The following is a 26,951-nucleotide window of genomic DNA, read 5'->3' as shown; positions in this document are numbered from 1 at the left end:
TAAATAGCCTTGATCCCAGTGTAGATCATAAGAATATAAGAATAGGCATACTGGTTCAGAGCAGTGGTCCATCTAGCCCAATATCCTGCTTCCAACATTGGCCAATCTAGGTCAGAAGTACCTGGCAGAAACTCAAATAGTAGCAACATTCAATGCTACCAATCGCAGGTAAAGCAGTGGCTTCCCCCATGTCTATCTCAATAACAGACTATGGACTTTTCCTCCAGGAACTTGTGCAAACCTTTTTTTAAACCCAGATGCACTACTGCTGTTACCACATCTTCTGGCAACGAGTTCCAGATCTTAACTATGAGCAAAAAAATATATCCATGTCATTTTATTGAATGTCCCCTGGTCTTTGTACTTTTTGAAAGGGTGAAAAATAAATTCACTTTTACCCATTCTACACCACTCAGGATTTTGTAGACCTCAATCATATCCCCCCCCCCCCCCCCCCCCCCCCCCCACCAAAGCCATCTTTTTTCCAAGCTGAAGAGCCCTAACCTCTTTAGCCTTTCCTCATATGTGAGGCATTCCATCCCTTTATCATTTTGGTAACTCTTCTTTGAACCTTTTCTAACACTGCTATATCTTTTTTTTGAGAAATGGTGACTAGAATTGAATGCATACTCAAGGTGAGGTTGCTCCATGGAGCGGCACTCTGGAGGGCATACCCAGATAACACTCTTTTTGGTTGTTATTGGGAACGTGACATTTAGTATAGATTACTTAAGAGTGTGACTCTGTCACGTTTTAGCATTAGGCAAACTAGTGACAGGAAGCAATTGTGTTCCCTTTTATCTATAGACCCGAAATAACGTCCAAATAATAACAGAGCTAACTCCACACCAAAGGGTATAATAAAAATAGATTGCTTATTTATAATACCAGCAAGAACAAAATTAAAAGGCAAGAATGAAGACAATGAAGGTCTTGTCAAAAATAGCACAAACGCACACTACCCTAGACAGACTTGTCATTCAGCCAGTTACTCTAACCCACAGCACTTATAAAACAACTGTGCATAATAACTATACAACCTGGTGCAGACATCTAGCAGATGGCAGAGTGTTCTTCAGATGGTCTGACAGATGCAAAGCAGGGGCTGCACTTTGGCTGGAATGCTAAACAGCAGCAGCCTTCTGCCTTAGATATGGGCCTCTTTTATACAGAAATCTCGAGCTGCAGCTGGACTGATGACGTGCATTCTGGCCTTGTTGTCAATGCACAATAACTTTGTTTCTCCGAGGACAAGCAGGCTGCTTGTTCTCACTGATGGGTGACGTCCACGGCAGCCCCTCCGATCGGAGATCTTCACTAGCAACAGCGTTTGCTAGCCCTCGCAGGCACATGCACCGTGCGCATGCGCAACCGTCTTCTTGCCAGAACGCGCTCGTGTTCGTCGGTCTTCTTTTTTCTGCGGCTCAGGACGGCTGTTTTTTCGGTCGGTCTGCACCCCAAGGAGACCCCTCACGTCTTTTCGCCGCGTTCTTCCATTCGGAAGTGTCCGGTTTTCTTTTCACATCGTGTGTTTCTTAGTTTTCAAAAAAAACAAAAATTCCCTTATGTCAAGTTTTTTCCCGTAAGTTTCCTTTCGTGATCGAGTGCGGCTTTTTTCTCCGCCCGTACGGGTTTTTTCTAAATTTTTTGGTGCCATTAGCCATCATCGCGAATTTTGACTTTGCCGGCGCATTTTTCCGCCCATGTCCTCGAAGCCTACCAGCGGCTTCAAAAAGTGCACCCAGTGCAGCCGGACTATCTCCCTCACTGATAGGCAGTGGGTTCTTCAAATAGTCCGGCTAGGATACTCCTTCATTTGGTCACAAAGCCTCCAAATTGCCCACCAGGAGCTCAGTCCTTCAGCTTCCAGCACAAGCAGGTACTTGCAGAGGAACTCTCCGCCCTTCTCAGCGCCAATGCGGTCGAGCCCGTGCCACCGGGGCAAGAAGGGCTAGGATTCTATTCCAGGTACTTCCTTGTGGAAAAGAAAACAGGGGGGATGCGTCCCATCCTAGACCTAAGGGCCCTGAACAAATATCTGGTCCGAGAAAAGTTCAGGATGCTTTCCCTGAGCACCCTTCTTTCCATGATTCAGGAAAACGATTGGCTATGCTCTCTGGACTTAAAGGATGCTTACACTCATATCCCGATACTGCCAGCTCACAGACAGTATCTTCGATTCCGTCTGGGAACACGGCACTTTCAGTATTGTGTGCTACCCTTTGGTCTCGCCTCCGCGCCCAGGGTGTACACAAAATGCCTGGCGGTAGTGGCGGCATCTTTACGCAGACTGGGAGTGCACTTATTCCCTTACTTCGATGATTGGCTGGTGAAGAACACCTCCGAGGCAGGAGCTCTCTACAGTCCATGCAGATGACTATTCGACTCCTGGAGCTACTAGGGTTTGTGATAAATTATCCAAAGTCCCACCTTCTTCCAGTTCAAAAACTCGAATTCATAGGAGCTCTGCTGGATTCTCAGACAGCTCGTGCCTACCTTCCGGAAACGAGGGCCAACAATCTTCTGTCCCTCGTTTCCTGGGTGCAGGCGTCTCAGCAGATCACAGCTCGGCAGATGTTGAGATTGCTCAGCCACATGGCCTCCACAGTTCATGTGATTCCCATGGCCCGTCTTCACATGAGATCAGCTCAATGGACCCTAGCTTCCCAGTGGTACCAAGCTGCTGGGGATCTAGAGGATGTAGTCCAGCTGCCCACCAGTTTTCTTCAATCCCTGCAGTGGTGGACAATTCGGTCCAATTTGACTCTGGGACGTCCTTTCCAAATTCCTCAACCTCAAAAAGTGCTGACGACGGATGCGTCCCTCCTGGGATGGGGAGCTCATGTCGATGGACTTCACACCCAAGGAAGTTGGACCCTCCAGGAACAAGGTATACAGATCAATCTCCTGGAGTTACGAGCGGTCTGGAATGCTCTAAGGGCTTTCAGGGATCGGCTGTCCCACCAAATTATTCAAATTCAGACAGACAACCAGGTTGCCATGTATTACATCAACAAGCAGGGGGGCACCGGATCTCGCCCTCTGTGTCAGGAGGCCGTCAGAATGTGGCTTTGGGCTCACCGATACGGCATGTGTCTCCAGGCCAATTATCTGGCAGGCGTAAACAACAGTCTGGCCGACAGGTTGAGCAGGATCATGCAACCTCACGAGTGGTTGCTCAATTCCAAAGTGGTCCACGAGATCTTCCAAGCGTGGGGCACCCCCTTGGTGGATCTCTTTGCTACCCGAGCCAACCACAAGGTACCTCAGTTCTGTTGCAGACTTCAGGCCCATGGCAGACTAGCGTCGGATGCCTTTCTCCTGGATTGGGGGGAAGGCCTCCTGTATGCTTATCCTCCCATACCTTTGGTGGGGAAGACTTTGCTGAAACTCAGGCAAGACCGAGGCACGATGATTCTTATCGCTCCTTTCTGGCCGCGTCAGATCTGGTTCCCTCTTCTTCTGGAGTTGTCCTCTGAAGAACCATGGAGATTGGAGTGTTTTTCCGACCCTCATTACTCAGAACGAGGGGGCGCTTCTGCATCCCAACCTCCGGTCTCTGGCTCTCACGGCCTGGATGTTGAGAGCGTAGATTTTGCCTCCTTGGGTCTCTCCGAGGGTGTCTCCCGGGTCTTGCTTACTTCCAGAAAAGATTCCACTAAAAAGAGTTACTTCTTTCTATGGCGGAGGTTTGCCATCTGGTGTGACAGCAAGGCCCTAGATCCTCGCTCTTGTCCTACACAGACCCTGCTTTATTACCTTCTGCACTTGTCTGAGTCTGGTCTTAAGACCAACTCTGTACGAGTTCATCTTAGTGCGATTAGTGCATACCATTACCGTGTGGAAGGAAAGCCGATCTCAGGACAGCCTTTAGTTGTTCGCTTCATGAGAGGTTTGCTTTTGACAAAGCCCCCCCTCAAACTTCCTACAGTGTCATGGGTTCTCAATGTCATTCTCACCCAGCTGATGAAACCTCCTTTCGAGCCACTGATTTCATACCATCTGAAGTACTTGACCTGGAAGGTCATTTTCTTGGTGGCAGTTACTTCAGCTCGCAGTCAGAGAGCTTCAAGCCTTGGTAGCTCATGCTCCTTATACCAAATTTCATCATAACAGAGTAGTCCTCCGTACTCACCCTAGGTTCTTGCCGAAGGTGGTGTCGGAGTTCCATCTGAACCAGTCAATTGTCTTGCCAACATTCTTTCCCCGTCCTCATACCCGCCCTGCTGAACGCCAGCTGCACACATTAGACTGCAAACGAGCATTGGCTTTCTATCTGGAGCGGATACAGCCCCACAGACAGTCCGCCCAAATGTTTGTTTCTTTTGATCCCAACAGAAGGGGAGTGGCTGTCGGGAAACGCACCATCTCTAATTGGCTAGCAGATTGCATCTCCTTCGCTTACGCCCAGTCTGGGCTGACTCTTGAGTGTCATGTCACGGCTCATAGTGTTAGAGCCATGGCAGCGTCAGTGGCCCACTTGAAGTCAGCCACTATCGAAGAGATTTGCAAGGCTGCGACGTGGTCATCTGTCCACACATTCACATCGCATTACTGCCTACAGCAGAATATCCGACGCGACAGTCGGTTCGGGCAGTCGGTGCTGCAGAATCTGTTCGGGGTTTAGAATCCAACTCCACCCCCCTAGGCCCATTTTTATTCTGTTCCAGGCTGCACTCTGTTAGTTGAATAAGTTTAGGTCAATCTCAGTTATGTCCTCGCCGTTGGGAGGCCCAATTGACCAATGTTTGTTGATTTGAGTGAGCCTGGGGGCTAGGGATACCCCATCAGTGAGAACAAGCAGCCTGCTTGTCCTCAGAGAAAGTGAAAGCTACATACCTGTAAAAGGTATTCTCCGAGGAGAGCAGGCTGATTGTTCTCACCAACCCACCCGCCTTCCCTTTGGAATTGTGTCTACCCTTGTCTGTCTTTGCTCTGTACTGGACTGACGTCTGGACTGACGAACACGAGCGCGTTCGGGCGGGAAGACGTCACGCATGCGCACGCGAGGGCTAGCAAACACTGTTGCTAATGAAGATCTCCGATCGGAGGGGCTGCCGTGGACGTCACCCATCAGTGAGAAAATCAGCCTGCTGTCCTCGGAGAATACCTTCTACAGGTATGTAGCTTTCGCTTTATCCCAAATGTTGCGATTTCAAGGGCTACACGTTGAAGGGGTCACCTTGACAATGAGCCGGGGTTTCATAAACTGCAGTTTTGCCAGATACAGCGCCTCTCAGACTGCAAGGGAACATCCATGAGTCCTTGGCTGTTTCACTGAGATTTCTTTCAGTTCCTCCCCATCATCACCTTTGAAAACCATTTCTGGTACAGGTATACCTCCTACATCATCTTCTGTAAAGACTGAAGCAAAGAATTTGTTCAGGGGTCTCTGCTATGGTCTTGTCCTCCCTGAGTGCCCTTTTTGCTCCTTCATATCTAATGGTCCCATGGAGTCCCCTCACAGGCTTCTTGTAGTGCCCTCAAAAATGAGCATTAAAAAATTACTTTTAAAACGGACCATCAAATGGTCTTTTGAGGAGGAGGGTACAGGAAAAATATGGACCCAATATTCAAAGGGAATGACCTGGATATGGACCTGGACTGTCCACTGTCTGAAATAGGATACTGGGCTTGGTGGACCTTCGTTCTCTCCCAGTATGGCAACACTTATGTTCTTATGGTTAACTGCAGCAGTTTTCCTGATAATTTTCCCATAGCTGCTGCTATCTAGGGATATTCAGTGGTGCTGCCCCATATAGTGTCCCTGAATATTCCTACAAACCTCCTTGAGCTAGGGCAGAGCTGCCAGGTCTCTAAGGATAAGCAAATCTTCACAGCATGGGTGATGTCACCAACGGGGCCAACACAGGAAATCATTTCCAGCTTACTATTTCCTGGCTGTTGCATGGAATCACCTCAGGGTTCATCTTTCCTCAGAACCTTTTGGATGCACATCACTGGAACTTTGCTTCAAGATGTCTTTTCATTCAAACTTTATTTTTAAAATTTTCATATGTCCTGTTGCTGTTGTGAGGTACCCTTGTTCCCTGTTAGCATCTTAGCTAGATTTTTGGTCATTTTCAGGTTTCCTTTGTTTTATTTCCACAAAGCCTGGTATAGCTTATTGAGTCACAAACAGTGACCAATGCGCAAAGGGGGGGATCCGTGCATCTCATTTGCATGCCATCCCCTTTGCGCATTGATCACTGTTTGCAACTCGATAAGCTCTCCTGCAGCATCTGTATTTAGCAGCTGCCTTTATGCATCTGGCCCTAAGTTAGTTGTTTGATATCTGCCTTTTGTTGAAGTGGCAAAGCGTTTTATAAAACTCAAAATAGCAATGAGAGGACGACGGACTCAGGCCAAAGAGAGAACGCTACAATACAAAAATTAGGAGTACCAAAAGAGCTGGAGATTAAGGATATATTAAGAAAAACAGAGGAAGTACAACACAGGCAATATTACAAGAGATAGCTAAGTCCAGGGGCACAATGGGCAGACGCAGCCAGGATGATTACAGGTGTGGAGTATATCCAAAGAACTGCACTGCATGGGATTTATCACTTATTGCAGTGCTTTGGTGTGTTTCCCTAGATTGTTGGAATAATTTTTTTACCTTGTAAGTTTACTTATACTCTTGAGCCTCCATCTCAGTTGAAACCAGGGCTGAGGATCCTGGTACCATGAGCTTTCAATTGCAAGTCATTACAATAACATCCCTCGTGTGTAGTTATGTCCCTTGAGTTTGGCTATGAGGACTTTGAATCTGGCCACCAGGTGTTACCCTTGAGCAATGACCATGACTCTCTGAATCCCTACTCCAGGTGCGCTGAATAGTGCCTCTACAGCATTCCCACCCGACCAAGGAAGCAGAAGACCGGACTTGTGGATCAAACTAGGGACCATTTTTTTACAAAGCAGTGCATAGCCCTGCCACTGGGCAACCAGATGGGATGATGTTAATTTTATGCAGACTTGTCAGTTTCATCAATCTGTTTTCTACTGTTGGTAGCAAACTTTTGTAATAAATCTCAGGGCAATCCTTATTAAAAACTTTCACTGGTTTGTGTTGGGAAATGTGGCACATTGCCACTGAACATGTGGTGCACACAAGCTCCTAAACAATTGAAATTGTTTTGCAGGGTGGGTGAAGGTAGAGCATGCTGGAGTTTGGGAAATGCATACACAGCCTTAGGAAATCATGACCAAGCTATGCACTTTGCAGAAAAGCACTTGGAAATTTCAAGAGAGGTACAAAAAAAGTTAATGTTTAAAATTCCATGTTACTACTTTCATTTTGTAAGTATACATTCATTTTAAAGTTTTTCATGCATCCTATGTTACAAAAGCTAAATCAATTTTTTTATTAAACTGCTCCTTCCTGCTTTTAATCACTTGAATTGCTGCCAGAGTTTATAAAAACATGTTTTATTTTTATTATTTTATATTTACTTTCTGTTAATATATTTTGAACATGTTCGTGCTTTTCTAGTTGTTATGTAAGCCACATTGAACCTGAATTCTACTTGGGCTAATGCGGGATATAAATGTCATAAATAAATATAATAAATGTTGGTTTCTCTAGCTTTTTAAGGGAACAGATCTTGCATACTAAGCCTTTCTAAGGAACTATAGTAGTGACTTTTGGAAGTTGTCATGTTTCCCCTGAAAAGGATCAAATTAGCTAATTTCAGTTTTTATTTCACTGTTTTTTGTTTTGGGTTGGGTTTTTTTTCATGTTTATATTTTCAGGTATAACTGAAAAACAATAAAGTAGCTGGTTAATTACTGGTATATCTTTTTATAACAAAGAAGTGTATGATTAAAACTTTTGAGATGGTGAAGGTTCTTCCCCTCCCCCCCCCCCCCCCCCCCACCACCCAAAAAAAATTGGCTTTAAGTAAAGCTCAAGTTCCTTACTCAAATTGGGGGCATCTCTTCAGAGCTCCAGTGCGGGAGTAGTGGGAATTTTCACTCAGAAGACCAATCAGCAACAAAAACAAATGGGCTGGCACAGGAGGAAGTTGTAGCCCATTGCAGCCTTGTACCACTTCCTCTCTTTGATGCTTAATATCTGCAGGAGAGGGATAAGAGAGATTGAGGAGAGCTACTGATGCTGGTGCCTGCAATAAATTACCAACAAGATACAGTAATCAATGAGCATAAACATGACTGCTGTGTAAAAAAAAAAAAAAAAAAGTAAATGAATAAAAATTTGTAAAAAGCGTGCGCTGTCATTTAAAAAAAACAAACAAACATGCACACCATGGCAAAAGTGTGCTACACATTGTAAAATGTCCCTCTTCCTATTAGTGTATGAAGCCAAACACCGCACATGCACCGACAGGAAAGACATTTTAAAAAGCTGCAGCCATATAACAGGTCATCGTCACCCACCTACCAAAAAAAAAACCCCTTGTGATGACTCCTGATTCTGCGATCCAGCATCCCATCCCACCCCCCCCCCCCCCCCCCCCAGCCTTGCACCGCTATTTTGGAAAATGTCAAGCATTCTTCCACATAAGGGGATTTTTCCCTTATTTTGTAGTCTGGGTGTAGACTACCAAATAAGGGAAAATTCTCTTATTGGTAGACTGACACCACATGGTAAATCCAAGATGGTGGCACAGAGGCAAGAGTGAGTAGACTTCACTCCTGCTTCTTGAAGGTATGCTGGCAGAGGGAAGTCTGTGACGTCAGGGAAATTTGGGGGGAGGGCAAAGGACATTGGAGAGATCAGGGGAGGTCAGAGGATCAGGGGGATCACAGGTCTGGGGCGCCCGGGAGTTAGGGAGGCTATTAACTTTTCTGCCCTGATGCAGGTGATGAGCTTGTAGGGCATTCTGTTATGCTGGACCATCATTATAGAAACTGATTACCACCAGAGTTAAGTTTGTTTCAGAAAGCCTTGGAAACCTGAATGTTTGAGGAGAGCTAAGACCAAATCTACACTGAACTGAATTTTTTATAGTAAGGTTTTAAATTGGACATGCATATGTATTTTTTTTCTGAAATGTAATTATACGTTATTCTTGGTTTACTCCTTTACTATTGTAAACTGCTTTAAAGCCTCAGTTGCGTTAAGCAGTATATTAAGTTAATAAATCAAATTCTGTCTCCTCAGACCTGGTGGTATATTTTTCACATTGAATTTGCCTTAAAATCAACCGTGTACTTCCCTGCTTCAGAGTAGATTAGTTAATAGTCTAATTATCATTCATTTTACTATGCTGTGCACGACGTCTACTGCACGCCTTAAAATCAACCGTGTACTTCCCTGCTTCAGAGTAGATTAGTTAATAGTCTAAATATCATTCATTTTACTATGCTGTGCACCACGTCTACTGCACGAGCTAACTCCCATGCTGAACATCGTTTGCCCACTAAGGTACATGTTGAGTTCTCATTAACCTTTCACTTCTACCCATAATAGCTTTCTTCATTTGCCTCTGAGGTTGCATGTTGAGTTATCTTTTGTTATGTTTTGCCTTAGTCTATTAAATTTTGTATTGCTGAGTACTTGCCCTGTGCTTATTAGGTATATTTTTAAGGCTGTTAACCTTGTTGTTTGAAACATATCATGCAATTGTCCAAGAGCTATATATTAAAACTTATATTTGCTTGGCAGGTAGGAGATCGCAGTGGAGAACTGACAGCTCGACTTAATCTCTCTGACCTCCAGATGGTGCTTGGCCTTAGCTATAGTACAAATAACTCTGTCCTGTCAGAGAACCAAGATGCAGATTACAATTTACATGGTATGTGCATGATTTTCATGGTTATACTCAGGTATGGTCAATAGATGTCTACATGCCCATTTTCACACAGTATAAATAGTCAAGAAGCAATTGTTTTATATTTGAATATTTATTTATTTATTGCATTTGTATCCCACATTTTCCCACCTCTTTGCAGGCTCAATGTGGCTTACAATATATCATGAATAGTGGAATAGATTAGAAAATAGTCATTTAGTGTTACAGAAGGATCTTGGTAGCATTATAGTGATAAAACATGATAGTTATATAACAAGCAGATATTATAAGACAATTCTGAATGTATGTGGAGGAGTTGTGTGTATTTATGTTTGTTGATCTTTTTGGTAAGCCTTATTAAAGAGAGAGGTCTTCAGTAGTTCGTTTTTAGGTTGTGCGGTAGTGCGTTCCATAGCTGTGTACTCAAGTATGAAAAGGTAGACGCATGCATTAGTTTGTATTTCAAACCTTTACAGTTAGGGAAGTGAAGATTAAGGAATGTGTGGGATGATCTTTTAGCATTCCTGGGTGGTAGGTCTATCAGGTCTGACATGTAGGCTGGGGCTTCTCCGTGAATGATTTTGTGGACTAAGAAGCATATTTTGAACGTGATGTGTTCTCTGAGTGGGAGCCAGTGTAGTTTTTCTCGCAGGGGTTTAGCACTTTCATATTTTGTTTTGCCGAATATAAGTCAGGCTGCAGTGTTCTGGGCTGTTTGAATATTACTGTTGCCTTGGTCTTTTTCTTAAATGAACACAATTTAAAAATAAAAGGCTTTTATATTTAATTTGATTGTACCAAATGGACATAACATATGATTGATATTAATGAAACAATGTTCTGTTTTTAAAATGGTATGCAACTATGTGGACAAACAGATCCCTCAAATTTATAGGCATTGAGGAAGCCATTTTTTTCCCTGAGTCTGAGGTGCTGCTTCCCAGTTGCTTCTGTATTTCATTGACTCAAACGGTTGATCTGTCACATGCATGCTTGTTGTAGATATTCTGAAAACATGACTAGCTGTTAGGTCCCTAGTACAGGTTTGGGGAGCCCTGCAGTTTCCACCTTTCTTGCTTACCTCAGGAATAATTTAAAGCATTACAGAGTTTTCTGTGCCACACTCTAAAATACAAAGTGATATCCAGCTACAACCACACAAATGATGATTCTCAGGCTGAGAAGCTATGCCAGACGGATAGGTACAGAGGGAATATGCTGCAGATGCATTTCCACTCCTGCTCAGTGATCTGCTTGAAGTGCTCAGAGCATGTTGCTGCCTTGCCAGAAATTAGGGAGGGTGAAGATTTCTTAGGGAATGGGAGAGAAACTGTGTTCTGCATGTGCAAGCACTATCTACACACTGCATGCCTCCGTAAATTCCCATGCTTCAGGATCCATAGTATGAGGGCAGTTGTACTCATCAGCCATCAGAATAACTTTGTCTTGGGCAAGTGGGTTTTTTAAATCTTGTATTTTTTTTCTTTTTATAGTTGCTCGATCTAGATTAGGTCGCCGTCACAGTATGGAAAACATGGAGCTTGTGAAGCTAACTCCACAAAAGGTTTGTGACATTCCTTTATTCCCAACACCTTAGTCAAATCCAGATGCAGGCCATGCTTTAGCAAATCTTGTCCCTTACTATTAACCTCTTTATTTATAGTAGGATATATGTGTGTGGAGATATATACAGATATAGATAAGCCTATATATATATATATATATATATATATATATATATAGGCTATCTATATCTGTATATATCTCCACACACATATATCCTACTATAAATATATATATATATATATATTTTTTTTTTTTTTTAATTAATTTATTTATTTGAGGGGGTACTGAGTACCGGCACCTTTTCCATTGTCTACTAAAATTGACTCATGGACTCCAAGTTTTAATGAAAGAGCTGAGGCTCTACATACCAATTCTGCCTTGTTATAGATTCTGTGACTGGTTGCAGGGTCCTGGCTATTGTGGGGTGGGTCCCTCAGTGATCACCCCATCCCGGAAGGGTGGCCTGGCATTTGAGTACCGGCACCTTTTTTGCTAGAAAAAATGCACTGTGTATGTATATACATACACAGTGCGTTTTTTTCTAGCAAAAAAGGTGCCGGTACTCAAATGCCAGGCCACCCTTCCGGGATGGGGTGATCACTGAGGAATGTGTGTATGTATATATTTATCTTTCTGCTCTCTCCCAGGTATAAAGGTACTAGTTACCTGTAACCTGGAATGTCCAGCACTCCAGGGAATATGGTCCCAACACCACCAGGGGGAGAGACAGAAAGACACAGAAGGCTGTTTTAGTTTGCTTTCCTATCTTGATGGAGTTCTTTTATGTTTTTATTACTATTTTTATATTAATATGTAAACCGTTTCTGTTTTGTAACTACAATTTGAGACGGTATAGTAAAATGAATAAACGATATTGTAATATGAGAATAATCAGTAATTTGTTTATTACACTTACCAATCAGGAATACAATTAGACTGCATAATATAATTAATTAATTCTCATATGAGACAGCAACCGGGACACAAACGTGATCTCTGAGATTAACTCTCTGGTTGCCTCTCTCCATAATTCTCCTTTTATATACTTTTCTCTCATAGACTAGTATTGGAAGTACAAAGTCAGCATTTCTCTCATAGGCTAGTATTAGAAGTACAAAGTCAGCATTTCTCTCATATTCCAGCTCATTCTAGCAAATTCTATCTTTACAGAAGCAGAGTTCTTCATAGCATATTTGTTTATAATAAGTAAGGTCAGTAAGATTATCCTACTTTGCAAAAACCATCTTCCCAGCAACTAAAGTTATGTTACCTTCATTATCTGCTTCCATGGTCAACAGCAAATTTTCCCTCTTACATTATAGTATTCTCTTGCCACACATATCTTTGTTATGACTCCATATCTGCCTGTGTCTCCAACAGAAGGAGCAAGCTGACATGAGACTCACATTCTGTATAATTTCTTATGATTTAGCTTCTCAGTGATTCTTAACCTGTTCATAGCCTGTTCACAGAGGCATAGCTGTGCTCATAATTACTACTACTACTACTATTTAGCATTTCTATAGCGCTACAAGGCGTACGCAGCGCTGCACAAACAGAAGAATGACAGTCCCTGCTCAAAGAGCTTACAATCTAATAGACAAAAAAAAAGTAATCAAATCAATGTGTACAGGAAGGAGAGGAGGGTAGGTGGAGGCGAGTGGTTGCAAGTGGTTACTAGTCAAAAGCAATGTTAAATAGTTGGGCTTTCAGTCTAGATTTAAAGGTGGCCAAGGATGGGGCAAGACGTAGGAGCTCAGGAAGTTTATTCCAGGCGTAGGGTGCAGCGAGACAGAAGGCGCGAAGTCTGGAGTTGGCAGTAGTGGAGAAGGGAAGAGATGATAAGGATTTATCCATGGAGCGGAGTGCACGGGAAGGGGTGTAGGGAAGGACGAGTGTGGAGAGATACTGGGGAGCAGCAGAGTGAGTACATTTATAGGTTAGTAGAAGAAGTTTGAACAGGATGTGAAAACGGATAGGGAGCCAGTGAAGCGACTTGAGGAGAGGGGTAGTATGAGTAAAGCGACCCTGGCGGAAGACAAGACGGGCAGCAGAGTTTTGAACTGATTGGAGAGGAGAGAGGTGACTAAGTGGGAGGCCAGCAAGAAGCAGATTGCAGTAGTCTAAACGAGAGGTGACAAGGGTGTGGATGAGGGTTTTGGTAGAGTGGTCAGAAAGAAAGGGGCGGATTTTATGGATGTTGTAAAGAAAGAAACGACAGGTCTTGGTGGTCTGCTGGATATGAGCAGAGAAGGAGAGCGAAGAGTCAAAGATAACCCCAAGGTTTTGAGCTGAGGAGACAGGGAGAATGAGAGAGCCATCAACAGAAATAGAAAATGGGGGGAGTGGGGAGGTAGGTTTGGGGGGAAAAATGAGAAGCTCGGTTTTGGTCATGTTTAATTTCAGGTGGCGTTGAGACATCCAGACAGCAATGTCAGACAAGCACGCTGAAACTTTGGTTTGGATGCAAGGTGAGATATCAGGGGTAGAAAGGTAGATTTGGGAGGCATCAGCATAGAGATGGTAGGAAAAGCCATGGGATGAGATTAATGAACCAAGTGAAGAAATGTAGATAGAAAAGAGGAGGGGACCAAGAACAGAACCCTGAGGTACGCCAACAGGCAGTTACTGTTGCAAATTTATTTTATGGTTCATAACCTGCATGTCCCCCTATAAACAGTTCCTTCCTTGAAGGTCTTCATAAGCAAGACCTTCACCAAAGTTGGGAGTTACCAGTGTTTTTTATATGACACCTAGTCTTATCTCTAGGTGAATATGCACACCTTAGGATCTGCGTGTTCTCAGCAAGCAGACGATTCGTGCTCCAGTTCCAGGCTGTCTTAGGTTGCAGGCTTGAGAATCCCGTAGTAGGGGGAAAGACTCGATCCTGACTTACCTGTTGGCTAGGTAATTGCATGAGCACTAGGAGGTGGATAGTAAATAGGAGAGACATTAGTGTACTATAATTGTGAGGTACAGTGGCTAGGATGTGTAACAGATAAAGGATAATGTGTAGCAAGACAATAAGGTGTAGGTGGAATCCTTTAAAACACCCACCCATGGTCTTATTAAATTACCCATTAGTATTTGGTGACAAGGGAAGATGATCATGCATGGATGTATTATACATTACTGCTCATTAACATTAATATTTAGATATTCAAAATCAGCATGAATTTCATCATGCTCAGGTGCAACATTATGAAGCATTCTTTCGTATAACACATATTGTCCGATAGGATCTTGATGGCTCAAGGCAGTTTCAATTAAGCATTCTACTAATCTTCTAACACAGAGTATAATACAACAGCCAAAAAGTATAAAAATAGAAATAACAACAATGATTGTGGCCAGTCCAGACATGAAGAAGTGTTTCCAACGAGCCTGTCCAGGATGAATCGATACCAGAATTTTCTGCAAGTTCATTGGCAAGAGTTGTAAGTTCTTCCAATGCCTTGGTTATGCTCCCATCAGGTGTAGTGTTAGTGGTCTAGCAGCCCCCCTTTAGCACATCTACAAATTCAAACTATGAGTGGTAAACCATAGTAATAAAATCATATTAATACAATTCCTTTCTCAAAATAACAGAAATATGAAAGCAAACAAGAGTCCAAATACAGTAAGTTGTATATTAGTGTCTCTTAGACATGGCTGTTGCAGAAAGATCTTGTAACATCGGAACTGTGGAACAATGATATGTCTCTTTAAAAATGGAATTCTATCACAAATTGTTCCCAGGAGCAGTTCAAACTTTGTGTGTAAAATTCTTGCAGTACACCAGGTCACAGGGCTGATAACGATATGTCACTGGAGAAATGATGTCAAGGGTAGTAGGTGAGCTGCAGAGTACTCGGGCTGCAGTAACTCGGCGTCAGTCTAGAGTGAAGTCCTCCAGCATCCGATTGTAGTGGTCTTGGGAATGATTCCTTTCCTGGTCTCCAGTGGACTGTGTGCATAACCTGGAACAGGAGGAGGACAAGAAGTATACCACAGATGGTTCCTAGGACCAACCTGATTGTTATCTGTCTGTCGGTCAAGATCCTGATTTGCTGTCCTCTTCTCAGTCGTCCAAAGGGACTCCAAACTGTTGTATCAGTCAATTGTTGACGTGGGCCATCTGGATCAGATGTTAAGGCCTCCATTTCGACCCTAAAGTCTCGCTTGGATTGTTGTTTTTTTCACCGGGTTTGAGACGAGGGTTCCTATTGAGGCACCTCCCCTTTGCAGCTGGGCTTACCCTTGTGAGAAGTTGGTCTACTCTGGTTGCCTAATCTCAGCCTCTGGTTCTGTTACCTTAGGTGTACCCAGGTACTTCGTTCAACTACTTGTACAGCCGTGGGGGTACTCAGGAGTATTTGGTATGGACCATCCCAGCGAGGTGAAGCCCAATTTTCCCTCTTGATGACCTTGATTAGGACCCAGTCTCCTGCATGGACCTTTCCGAGCTCAATAGGTTCAGGATCTGTGGACACTACTGATCAACAACAGAAAATGAAAAACAGTCAGAATGGGAGCGGTAAAGGGATGGCCCCCCCAGTGGGTTTGTGTGTGAACAATTTCAAACAGCTCAAAACTATCTCCCCTTTGCCTATAGAAGAACCAAGGTACCAATCTCTAGTATCTTATATGAGATCAGCCAAAAGTGTACCAATTCTCCAGTATTAGGTCTAGGTAATGGTATGCTTCCCTGTTCAAGTTTAAGTAGACAAATCCCATAGAAGTGGATTGTTTCTAAAGTAAATATCCCTGGGCCTGTGGTCCAACTGGCAAGCAAAGGTTCACACAAAATACTAAAACTGATGTAAGGACTCAGGCAGTGTTATCATCAGGACCAGGATCTTAACTCAAAACAGTCATGAGAGGGTTAAAAGGTTATAGCAGTTCTTTCACAAATGTTGGAGTAATACAAAATATAAATCCTCTTTTTATCAACAAAACTGTTGCTAGCAAGGCAGTAAGAATAATGACAAAAATGAAATGAATGAAAAGTCTAGAGCCGTAAGTCCCCAATCATCAATGTAACAACGATCAGTTTGAAGAGGGCATGTTCAATATCACAACAGATAGTGTGAAGTATGGCTGAGTCCAGTTTTGTTAAATGACATACATTAGCATACTTTAGATATCTGAAGCAGGAAGTATGGTTTTGCAGCTGCAGTAAATAGGATGCTTCCAAGTTATGTGTGTGCAGGATCTTTAAAGTGATCTGAATGACATCAGACAGAGAAACTTCTTAAACTTTTTCTTCATATATGCTGCCAGTGATTTCTCAGCCTCCTCATAACTTTCTTTTCAGTGAGGCAAACTGAGGGATTACATACTGCCTGACAAACAGAATTTCAAAGGGAGTCAAACCTGTTCTCCCTGAAAATTGTACTTAGCACAGAACATAACATTATTTTACAGAAAAATCTAGAGTATAGTGAAAATCCGTATGCTGTAAATAGGATTGTTACGATTGTAACCATCTCTCCTGATGAGTGCCAGATCCAGGAAGGTTATTTCTTTATCTATCTGGAAAAGACTGTCATGGAAAGGGACAGTTAGTGCTGCACACTTACAATAGCGAGCTGTCTAAGAGGGAAGGCAGCACCCAGTAGTTGAAGGAGAAGAGGGCATATTCAGAAAATTAGAAAAGGGCATATAAAAAAAATTAGAAACAAAAACATTTGGCTATGAAATGGACAGCACAAAGCTTATGAAACATTATGAAACATGAATCAATCTGTTGCTTTGGTAATGGTAAAGCTGCTGGTGCTAAACATATGAGTGTACACCTAAAAAGCATTATAGCTAAAAATGGAACATAAATTACATAAAAGCAACAATCCTGCAATCAGAGCAACAGTGTAATCAGTGGGGTAGAGTTCAACAGTTCATCCAGTAAATGGAGCAGGTCTTAGGTCTTAAATCACACAAATGAGTCCAATGAAATTCTCCTTCCAGGAATGCAGCTGTAGATGTCACTGTTTGGAGACTAGTCTCGCAGTATGCTTCAAAAGGATGCCAACTTAGAGTAAATAAAGATGCTTTGAATGAATGCAATAAAACAAGTAAACAGAGCAGAGCAATGAGGACTTAATAGTGAGTTATAGGCATAAGGTCATAAAGGTCATAGTTTCCAACAAGTGAAACAATCTGTTTAATGTCTGGCCAGGTCTTAAACAAAATGGCATGAGCACAATGCTGCTCTCAAGTTTAATACATGATACAAAGCTAGTTAAAGTTAATGGAGAATAAAGTCAAATGCCATTGTAGCCTATCGCAAAAGAGTATACCATAATTCATATACAGTTCCCTGTCCAAACACAAACGTCTACTTACTCAGACCTTCTAACATACAGTGTACTTTCTAGATATTCTGCCATGTGACTTTTAAACAGTGCATCCAACTTGCACATTAGCAGCAAACAACTTTTAAAATATAAACATCTCTGTAACCTTTCACATAGAATTGCCATCTCTGTAACCTTTCACATAGAATAACCCAAGAATAAATGGAAATTTTCATCCATTTGCTTTACAATTAGACACCCTACAGTTCAAAACATAACTGTAAATCTTTATCATGGTAGCTCCCTCTGTTTGCTAAAATAAGGAGGAAAACCGTTCTCAAATTCAGATAATATAAAACAAAGTGGGAAAGTTTACAATCAGATAATGGTAACACGTTATCTCTTATGCAATGAAAGAGAAGGCAATTTAAACAAATTAGGGCACACTAGAGCAGCACAAAACAGTGTCAGGCAAAGCACATGAAAAACTAAACAATATCCTGGGAGGGAGCTCTGTGAAATCTCAGTTACCTAGGGTACAGATGCATGGCTTTCTCATGAGACCTAAGAATTAAACACATTTAGACAAACATTTCTTGCAACTAAATTTAAAGGGAGAAAGCATGAGCCTGTAAGGAAAATACTATTGCAGAGAATGCAGAACAAGATTTGCAGAACAAGTAATGGCAAGCTTTGAACCCAATCTAATAAAATTGAGCTGTCCTTGGCTGACCTTTACAAAATATAGATCAGGCAAGAAATAACCTATAATTTGGAAATTAAAGAATGTATTGCATTTTAAATATTCCTCTGCTTTGTAAATCGGGCCCATGAAATACAAAGCAGGCGGAAGGTATCCAAATGCAATTAAATCAGCCGTAATAGGGTCAGCCTTAAAACTTGAGTGAAATAAAAAAATCATACAGGACATACAGGGGATAAGATGTTCCTAAGGTGACCTTAAGCAAAAGAAGTTCCCTAAAATACTGCACTAAGACTCAAGGATATAAGCACAAATCTTATTAGTGTAAATTAAAAACTGATAGCCATGATCGCTACAAAATTTTATTTCCTTCCTTGTATAAATTAAAAACATCTCAAAAAATGTCATTCACATTATTATTTCTAGATAATTAACCTTAATTCCTAAATGATGTAAATATAGTTCTAACTCTGTATATAGTAGCAATAATTCAATTATTTACAATATCAGGGGGCATACCTATGTAAGAGGTTCTATACCATATCTCAGCACAATATAAAAGGGGGCTTAGGAACATTACAGTAAATCTCACAGTTAATGTTAGTTATCCAAAAACGGGGATGTTAGGAATGCTCTACAGTGCTGTAAAATAGAAATGAATATACAGTCCCTGAACATAAACAGTGAAATAAAATATGTTTTATGTTTCTGAAAGAAGAGAGAAGGAGAAAAAGTACGCCCACATATAGCAAAATCTACGTAACTTCTTCCAAGAAGCCAAAACAAAAGTAAATTGATAAAGGAAGCATTCATCACACAAAACAGCCCTCTTTTATTTTTAATGACTGATGCAACTCATTTAAAAATGCAGTTAAAAACAAATATATTAAATTGTTTTGATTTAGGGGATTGAGGAGTTGACCATGGACGACATACTTTGTAAATGGGAAGCCTGATGAACTGCAATTCTTTAAAAAAAACCAAAAAACAAAAGCAAAGCACTGGAGCACTCATTTAAATTTATCTCCTATGCAATTTCTCTTTCACTGCAATATGTCTAACAGTGTATCTTACTTTTTCTGTAATCTGTACCATAACAGAAACACTGAAGAACAGCGTTCGAATGTTCTCCATGTTACAATGCGCTATAAATATTACTTCATATAGTCAGAAAACAGCTATAAGCACTCTTTTATCAAGTAACTAAAGATAGGGCAATCCACAAAATAATCTGAAATAAATCATGTGTGCCATAAAAGGCTCTCTTACAATGCATTGTTTTCTCCAGAATATATAGACTTATGCTCATTTGAGGTCCACTGTCACTTTAACAAATATATTCCACTGGTATAGCTATGTCAATTAACAAAAGAACATGGCTAAAGATTGATATTTACTCTAACATATTTCAAACAATAGACATTAATTCCATAACCATCAAACATAGTAACATTGAAATGGCAACCAAAAAGTGTCTATTTTTTCTTAATTGCGAGAGAAGGCTGCTAGCAAGAATTTTCTCTAGCAACAGTTTATTAATGATTCAAGGCAGAAAAAGGAAGCGTAATGAATAGTACAAACAAAGACAAAGATGTAAGCAAATTTTACAATTTTTGTGAAATAAGAGACAAACAAAAAAAAAATCAGAGTGGATAGAGCTGATCAGTCTCTATCCACTTGCCGTACATAGATACAGACATAGATAGTAACTTTACAAAGGTTTCAGGGGATTTTGAGCACACACAGTCGCCTCCTGTGTATATGGGACAATTCCTAATCTTCAATCTAATAACTGCAAACTTTTAAACTAGGTGACCATAGACAAATCTTGTTGCAAGACTTTAAGTTGCAAAACATATAACATAGTAGCTAGCTCTGCGATCTGGTCAGTATATGAGGTAGGAAGCCTGCACTAAGCTACTTCAATGGGAATCTGTCAGTATAATTTACAGCAGCAAAGCCGCCATGCTGACAGGAACTATCTGTAAAATCACACAGTTCGGTTTGCAAGAGTTCAAAGTGAATGTTTAAAGAGGCAGGCAAGGGTGGGGGGGATAAAGGGTGGGGGGGATATGAGGGAGCAATTTCCATCATGCTCAGGGAGCTGAAAAAATTCTCTGTCTCCCTCAAAAATTTCCCCTAACTTATCTTCTTCTCCTGAATTTAGTAGCTTCAAAGCAGGTTAAATTATTACATGGAGGAGGTGCCAGTAGAGCGGTGGCTTCCGGCAGAGGAGGTGTAAATGTATCAGAATCAGAGAAAAAAAGTGGCTTCCAATTCTGTTTCAGCCCAGGAGCTAGAGATAGGAGTAGGGCTATTGCCTCTATTAGAAGAACTGTGGCTGGGGCTTGAACGGGGGGGGGGGGGGGGGGGTATTGCTGGTACTGGAATTATTAGATTTCTGTCCTTTTATCTGCTCTATTTGTGAAGACATCAAATGCCAAAAAGTATAAAAATAACAATCACAACAACAAAGGGGAAAGAACTGGGGCTGGTGGGGTTACGATACCCCCCCCCCACCCCCCAATTATTATGGCCTCTGCCATTGCGAAAGCCTTTTCTGCATTCATAGGCATAATGGCCAAATTTATTGCATTGCCAACATTGTATGTCTGGTCGACGTAAAGGGCTGGATTGGGTACTATAATCACAGGAATAACTGTTGTGGATAGGAAAGCCTTGCTGTCTCTGCCTGCCTCGGGGATATTGTAACTTCGTGAGCTACTTTGTCTCTGTAAGCCCCCAGGTTTGGGTTTGAGGCACTGATTTTCAGATTCTTTTTGTTATAAAAACACCTTACTGCATTGTTTTGAATGACAGAAAACCTAATTATTATATACCATGACTGAGAATACAAAAGTTGTAGCACATACTATACTGCCTTTGTTACTTTTTCCCAAAAGGTTCAGAACTGGAACAGTGAAATTCTCAGCAAACAGAAAGTGCTGCTTGTCAAACCATCTACTAAATTGCTGTTCATAAATAGACTAAAAGGCAAAAAAAACAAAAGTCTTTCATCCAGTAAAGTTCTGCAGGACACCAGTAATTCTATTGAAGCCATCAGCAGAGCTCCAGGTACTCAAAGGGTAAGTTATTTTGTTCTTGCTATCTTGAAAGCGTAAATATGTTGAAAAATGCAACCAAAGATTTATGTCAAAGTCCACGGAGAATTAACAAAGATATATGTGATATATGTAGATAACGATCATAACAAGTAGTATGATCCACACAAATAGATACTTATAACCAAAAAGTAAGGAAAAGCCTCAGAGAGCTCCAAATCCAAAGCTGAGTACATAAGTAATGTCACACTGGGAAAAGACCAAGGGTCCATCAAGCCCAGCATCCAGTCCCCAACAGCGGCCAATCCAGGCCAAGGGCACCTGGCAAGCTTCCCAAACGTACAAACATTCTATACATGTTGTTATTCCTGGAATTGTGGCTTTTCCCAAGTCCATTTAGTAGTGGTTTATGGACTTGTCCTTTAGGAAACCGTCTAACCCCTTTTTAAACTCTTCCAAGCTAACTGCCTTCACCACGTTCTCCGGCAACGAATTCCAGAGTTTAATTATGCGTTGGGTGAAGAAACATTTTCTTCGATTTGTTTTAAATTTGCTACACTGTAGTTTCATCGCATGCCCCCTAGTCCTAGTATTTTTGGAAAGCGTGAACAGACGCTTCACATCCACATGTTCCACTCCACTCATTATTTTATATACCTCTATCATGTTTCCCCTCTCTTTTCCAAGCTGAAAAGCCTTAGCCTCCTTAGTCTTTCTTCATAGGGAAGTTGTCCAATCCCCACTATCATTTTAGTCGCCCTTCGCTGCACCTTTTCCAATTCTACTATATCTTTCTTGAGATGCAGCGACCAGAATTGAACACAATACTCAAGGTGCAGTCGCACCATGGAGTGATACAATGGCATTATAACATCCTCACACCTGTTTTCCATACAGGTTTCAGTGTATTATCGACGACGACACCCAGATCCCTTTCTTGGTCCATAACTCCTAATGTGGAACCTTGCATGACGTAGCTATAATTCATAGATCTTCTCTTCATCATCGGCAAAAACCTTCCACAAAATTTTCTTTAATCATTTCTTATATTTGTATCATTTTTCATACTTCAATCTTTTTTTTTTTTCATAAAAACTCAGTGAAATGCCCACATCTAAGTCACTTCAATCTTGTGTATCAATCCAAGACTCTATCTGATTCAGTATACAAACTCACAACTTAACTGAATCAAAAAATAGATGCACCTATCTTTTAACTGCAAACGAAGAGCCGAATCCTCAAACTTTCTCTTAAATCCCCTTGAGACCAAAATTGGCCAGTGTTTCGCTTAGCTGCCTCAGGGTCCGTCGGCAGTGGGCATTTCACTGAGTTTTTATGAAAATTGAAATATGGAAAATGATAGAAATATAAGCACAGTTAAAGCAACATTCAAGTGCCTCAGTGAAGAAAGTGAATATAACACACCTAACTTGAACTTGAGCTATCCTGTAAAGAATGAACAAAAACTGTTCCATCCTGCGTTAGAAAGTTGGTAGACATTTATTCTAAATTAGTCATGGCTGTTACTGCAGCAGTAGGAGTTTCTACCAAGCATTCAGTCAAAGGGTGTGAAGTCTTGTGCAATCAAGACTTTTGGTTTATTCTTATTGACTTTTTGAATGTTTCTATAATTTTTCTGTCATTTTGAGAGTAGAATATTTATTTTTATTTTATATTTTAGCACATTTATATCCCACATTTTCCCCACGTTAGCAGGCTCAAAGTGGCTTACAATGTACTGATTAGGCTAGCGCCAGACCAGTAGTGAAACAGTTACAATTAAAACTGAGAGGATAGAAGGAACAGGGTGAGAAGAAAAAAAAGGGGGGGGGGAAGGGAAGAGAGTCTAAAATGGTCCCAGGAAATGTTGTTAGGAAGGACTGCAGATGATATGCTGTATAGATCAGTGAAACTAACTAATGCACTTTGAATTCTATTTTTTTAAATTTCTCTGACTAGGAAAAAAAAATGTATAAGTGTATGAAGACTTTTGCAAGGCTCTTGCTTTGCATTCCAAGCTGATACTGAAGTTAACTATTATGGCAGATTAATGTGAATTGAATATATAAAATATAAACTTTATATGCTAGGCATGTTTATTTGTGTCTTCCTCCCCCCCCCCCCCCCCCCCCCCAAACATATTCTTTAAAATACCCTGGGATAAAATGAAATTTCTTCATTTTCATCAAAGGGAAGCTTTAAAGTTTCAATTCCATCTTGTTTATCTTTTTTCAGAAGTCAAGTACTGAATGTATTGGAGATGAAGGGTTCTTTGATTTGTTAAGCCGGTTTCAGAGCAACAGAATGGATGATCAGAGGTGCTGTTTACAAGAGAAGAGCAGACTGACAGCGGACGCTTCACCCACACCTCCTAAAACAATAAGAACATGTAATTATTTCAATTCATAACAATAATAATTAATATACAAGGTACTGCTTTTCAGATTGAGGACCATGATGGGAACTGTGGTGTTTTTCAAAACCGAGGAGCAAAGGAAATGAAACACTGGAGATCTTTTGTTAAAACTGAGCAGAGAGATACCAGGCAGAGCAGTTGTCACATGCTGCCTTCTCTTTTATTTGGTTTGTTATAAAATTTGGATCTGCTAATTTAAGGAACTACTTACAACTGTTAGCTAGGCAGTTAACTCCGCACCTTAGCTGTTAGCACAATTACTGCAGAATCAGGTGAAGAATGGATAGGGACTATGCCTTACAGTTAGTGGAGGTAATTAACACCTTTAACTGTTAGTGTGACAGATTACATAATACAGTTAATGCCACCTCAGTAGGTGTAGCTAGCTAACTGCATCATGTTGTCTGCAATTCAATGCAGCTAATGTATAGTAAAGAACTTTTGTCTCTGTTAATAGTGGGAAATTCTCCCAGCAGTTAACTCTGAGGTATTGCGCTACTGTATGTTCACTTTGGCAATTACTGTGTGGTTTCTCCCAAACTTTACTGCATTTTAGTAAATGGGGCCCTCAGTGTTCAGAAAAGGTACCAGATTGATGGTACTGGCAATCAGAGACCTCCATTTCTCCGAGGACAAGCAGACCTCCTTATTCTGACATCTGGGTGACGTCATCCAACGGGTCTTCCAGTTGTCTTTTTTTCTGCAGAGCTGAGAGGATGTGTTCACCTGTGCTCTCCTCATGCTATGCTGTTTGATTTTTCTAAGTGCCTTCCCCTCTATTCTTTTAGAGATTTTTACAGATGTTTTTAAGTTTTCTTTATTTTTGGGTGTGGCTACCCAGTTTAGGCTGCAGCCCCTACCTCAATTTGAATGCTGCTCCTTTTTGAGAGTTCAAGATTGAGGAGTTTAATTTGGCTGAGATTCTGTTTTCAGTGTCACAGAAGACCCCCAGAGGCTTCAAGAGATGCGCCCAGTGTAGACGGGTAATTTTTGCTAGAGACCTGCAGAATTCGTACATCAGGTGCCTCTGACTGTGATCTCTGTTTGAAAATGCAGGTGAGAACTCAGCGAGTGCAACTGGCTCAACTTTTAGGCTCCTCAAAGGCTGGAATATTGACTTCAGCACTGGTGTCATCAACATCCGTGGCTGCTCCAACTGCGGCTTCCACTGGGAGTGCACCGGCATTGAGTGGGTATCCACCTGCCTTGACACCAGGCGCTGATAGCAGACCCTGGGACCAGTCAGCTTTGGTACAGACATCGAGGATGCGTATGGATTCAACGGCATCCTTATGAGCTCCGGAGGATCGAGGTTCTTTGCATCAGGGGAAGCCAAGAAGTATAATCATTGGTCTTCGTTGATGCACGGAAGCCAAGAAGCATAAACATTGGTCTTCGTTGATGCACGGTTCCAGGAACATCGGATCCTCCAATACCCGAGAAGCATCTGCATCATGAGGAGCGCTCCCTCTCCTTAGAAGAGGTGCCTATGTGCAAGTCATCAAGTGGCCTGGTCCCTGCCACCGGTTCGGCATCGATGTCTTCTCAGACTGCCTCAGCCCCGACTTCCATGCCTTTGCCGATGCCCACCTTTGATGAGCAGTTCTGCAGCTTGCTGCAAGAGGAGCTGGCGCAGTTGCTACAGGGGGCTCCCACTTTGGTATCGAGAGCGCTTATGCCACCAGTGGAATAGCCTCAGACCCTCTCCGAGGCTACATCGGTGCTGCTGCCCAGATCTTCAACACTGGTGCCTCATCAGGGTGTTGACGTCTGTGTTGGGACAGGCAGTACCGCCTTCTGTGTTGGGAGGAAGCTTCCTACATTCTGAGGGTAAGGCTGCTCCTCAAGGCTCTTCAGAGTGTGGACATCAGGACGAGATTGGTACAGATTCGTTCATCTGCTCCTGAGTATGGGAAGAGTCTGATTGGGACTGCTTATGGAAGTCAGATGAAAATCTAAATTACTTCTTGTAGAATGAGTCATATGCAATTCCATCTGATCCCTGTTTTCCTCAAGAGAGACAAGAATCTCTACCTGAGATGCTGCATCCATCCCATTTAAGTTGGAGATGGAGGAGGAGCCCAGAGCAGAGATTGTTCTGGGCTATGTGTCTCCTCCTAAGGAAGGGGTCACTGTACCGTTGCACCCTGTCCTTAAGGACGCACTGTTAAAGAATTAGGAATCTCCCTTCACAGTGCAGTTCGCACCCAAGAAGGTGGATACATAGAGGCATATTTTCAAAGCACTTTGGGAGGCTAAGTTCCATAGGTTTCTATGGAACTTTGGGAGGCTAAGTGCTTTGAAAATGAGCTTGATAGTATCATATCCAGAAGGCTCCCGGATTTGAGAAGGCACAATTGCTGCACAACTCCATGGTGGTCAAACCCACTCTCAAATGGTTCAAGAGTTCTCGGTCTCATGCCTCAGTGCCCCTGGGATGAGAGGCCAGGACTTTGGATTCGTTTGGAAGAAAGACTTTTCTGACCTCGATTCTTATTACTCACATCCAGTCCTACCAGCTGTTCACGAGCCTTTACTTGGAGTCTTTGGTAAACAGTACACCGAGTCTGGTGGACTCTTTCCCTTCAGGAGCAGGCCACAGAGCTTCGCTAGCTGGCCAACAAGCAGAGGAAGTATAGGCACTATCTGGCCAGGGGCACCTATGATACTTTTGATGTTGTGTCCAGATTCTCAGGCATGGGTATGGGGATGCGCAGACTCTCTTGGCTGCATGTCTCTGACCTGGAACCAGCGGTTCAAGAGATTGGCAGACCTGCTGTGCCGAGGGGTCAGTTTGTTTATAGAGAAAGTTGAAGAGGTTGCTGACCTCATTAAGAAACATATGGATACTATCCTCCATCTGCATCTTCTTGAATAAGAAGATTTTTGACTGGGTCTAGGTGGCATTCCTATTACTCTCAAAGGTGTAGGTTCCTGCCTCCCACTCGCTCCACTCAGGCCCAGTGTTCCAGGACTTGCCAGCTCTGTCCTCAGAAGCCCCAGCCGGCTCTCCAGTCAAAACCAGTCTTGGGCTTTTGACTGGCTCCAGCAGAGCATAGCCACTCAGAGTATCCATCCTGGATGGCCTACCAGTCAGAAGGAGGCTCTTTTTTTTTTTTTTTTTTACCAACACAGATGGCCCCTTGTACTCTCCGACCTGTGGGTTGTTCA

At 42.1% G+C, this 26,951-nt stretch overlaps 1 protein-coding gene across 1 annotated transcript in view; it reads left to right on the top strand.

Moving 5' to 3' along the window:
- Nucleotides 1-26,951, top strand: part of GPSM2 (G protein signaling modulator 2) — a 162,180-nt gene that overhangs the window by 124,156 nt on the left and 11,073 nt on the right. The window contains 5 exon segments of the mRNA XM_030205267.1: nt 7,146-7,254; nt 9,632-9,761; nt 11,252-11,322; nt 21,206-21,388; nt 23,600-23,753. Coding sequence (XP_030061127.1) covers nt 7,146-7,254; nt 9,632-9,761; nt 11,252-11,322; nt 21,206-21,388; nt 23,600-23,753 — 647 coding nt within the window.

The sequence above is a fragment of the Microcaecilia unicolor genome, chromosome 6, assembly GCF_901765095.1.
Source record: "Microcaecilia unicolor chromosome 6, aMicUni1.1, whole genome shotgun sequence".
Lineage (NCBI taxonomy): Eukaryota > Metazoa > Chordata > Amphibia > Gymnophiona > Siphonopidae > Microcaecilia > Microcaecilia unicolor.
The sequence above is the reverse complement of the archived record's forward strand: the minus strand, read 5'-3'. Positions and strand labels throughout refer to the sequence as shown.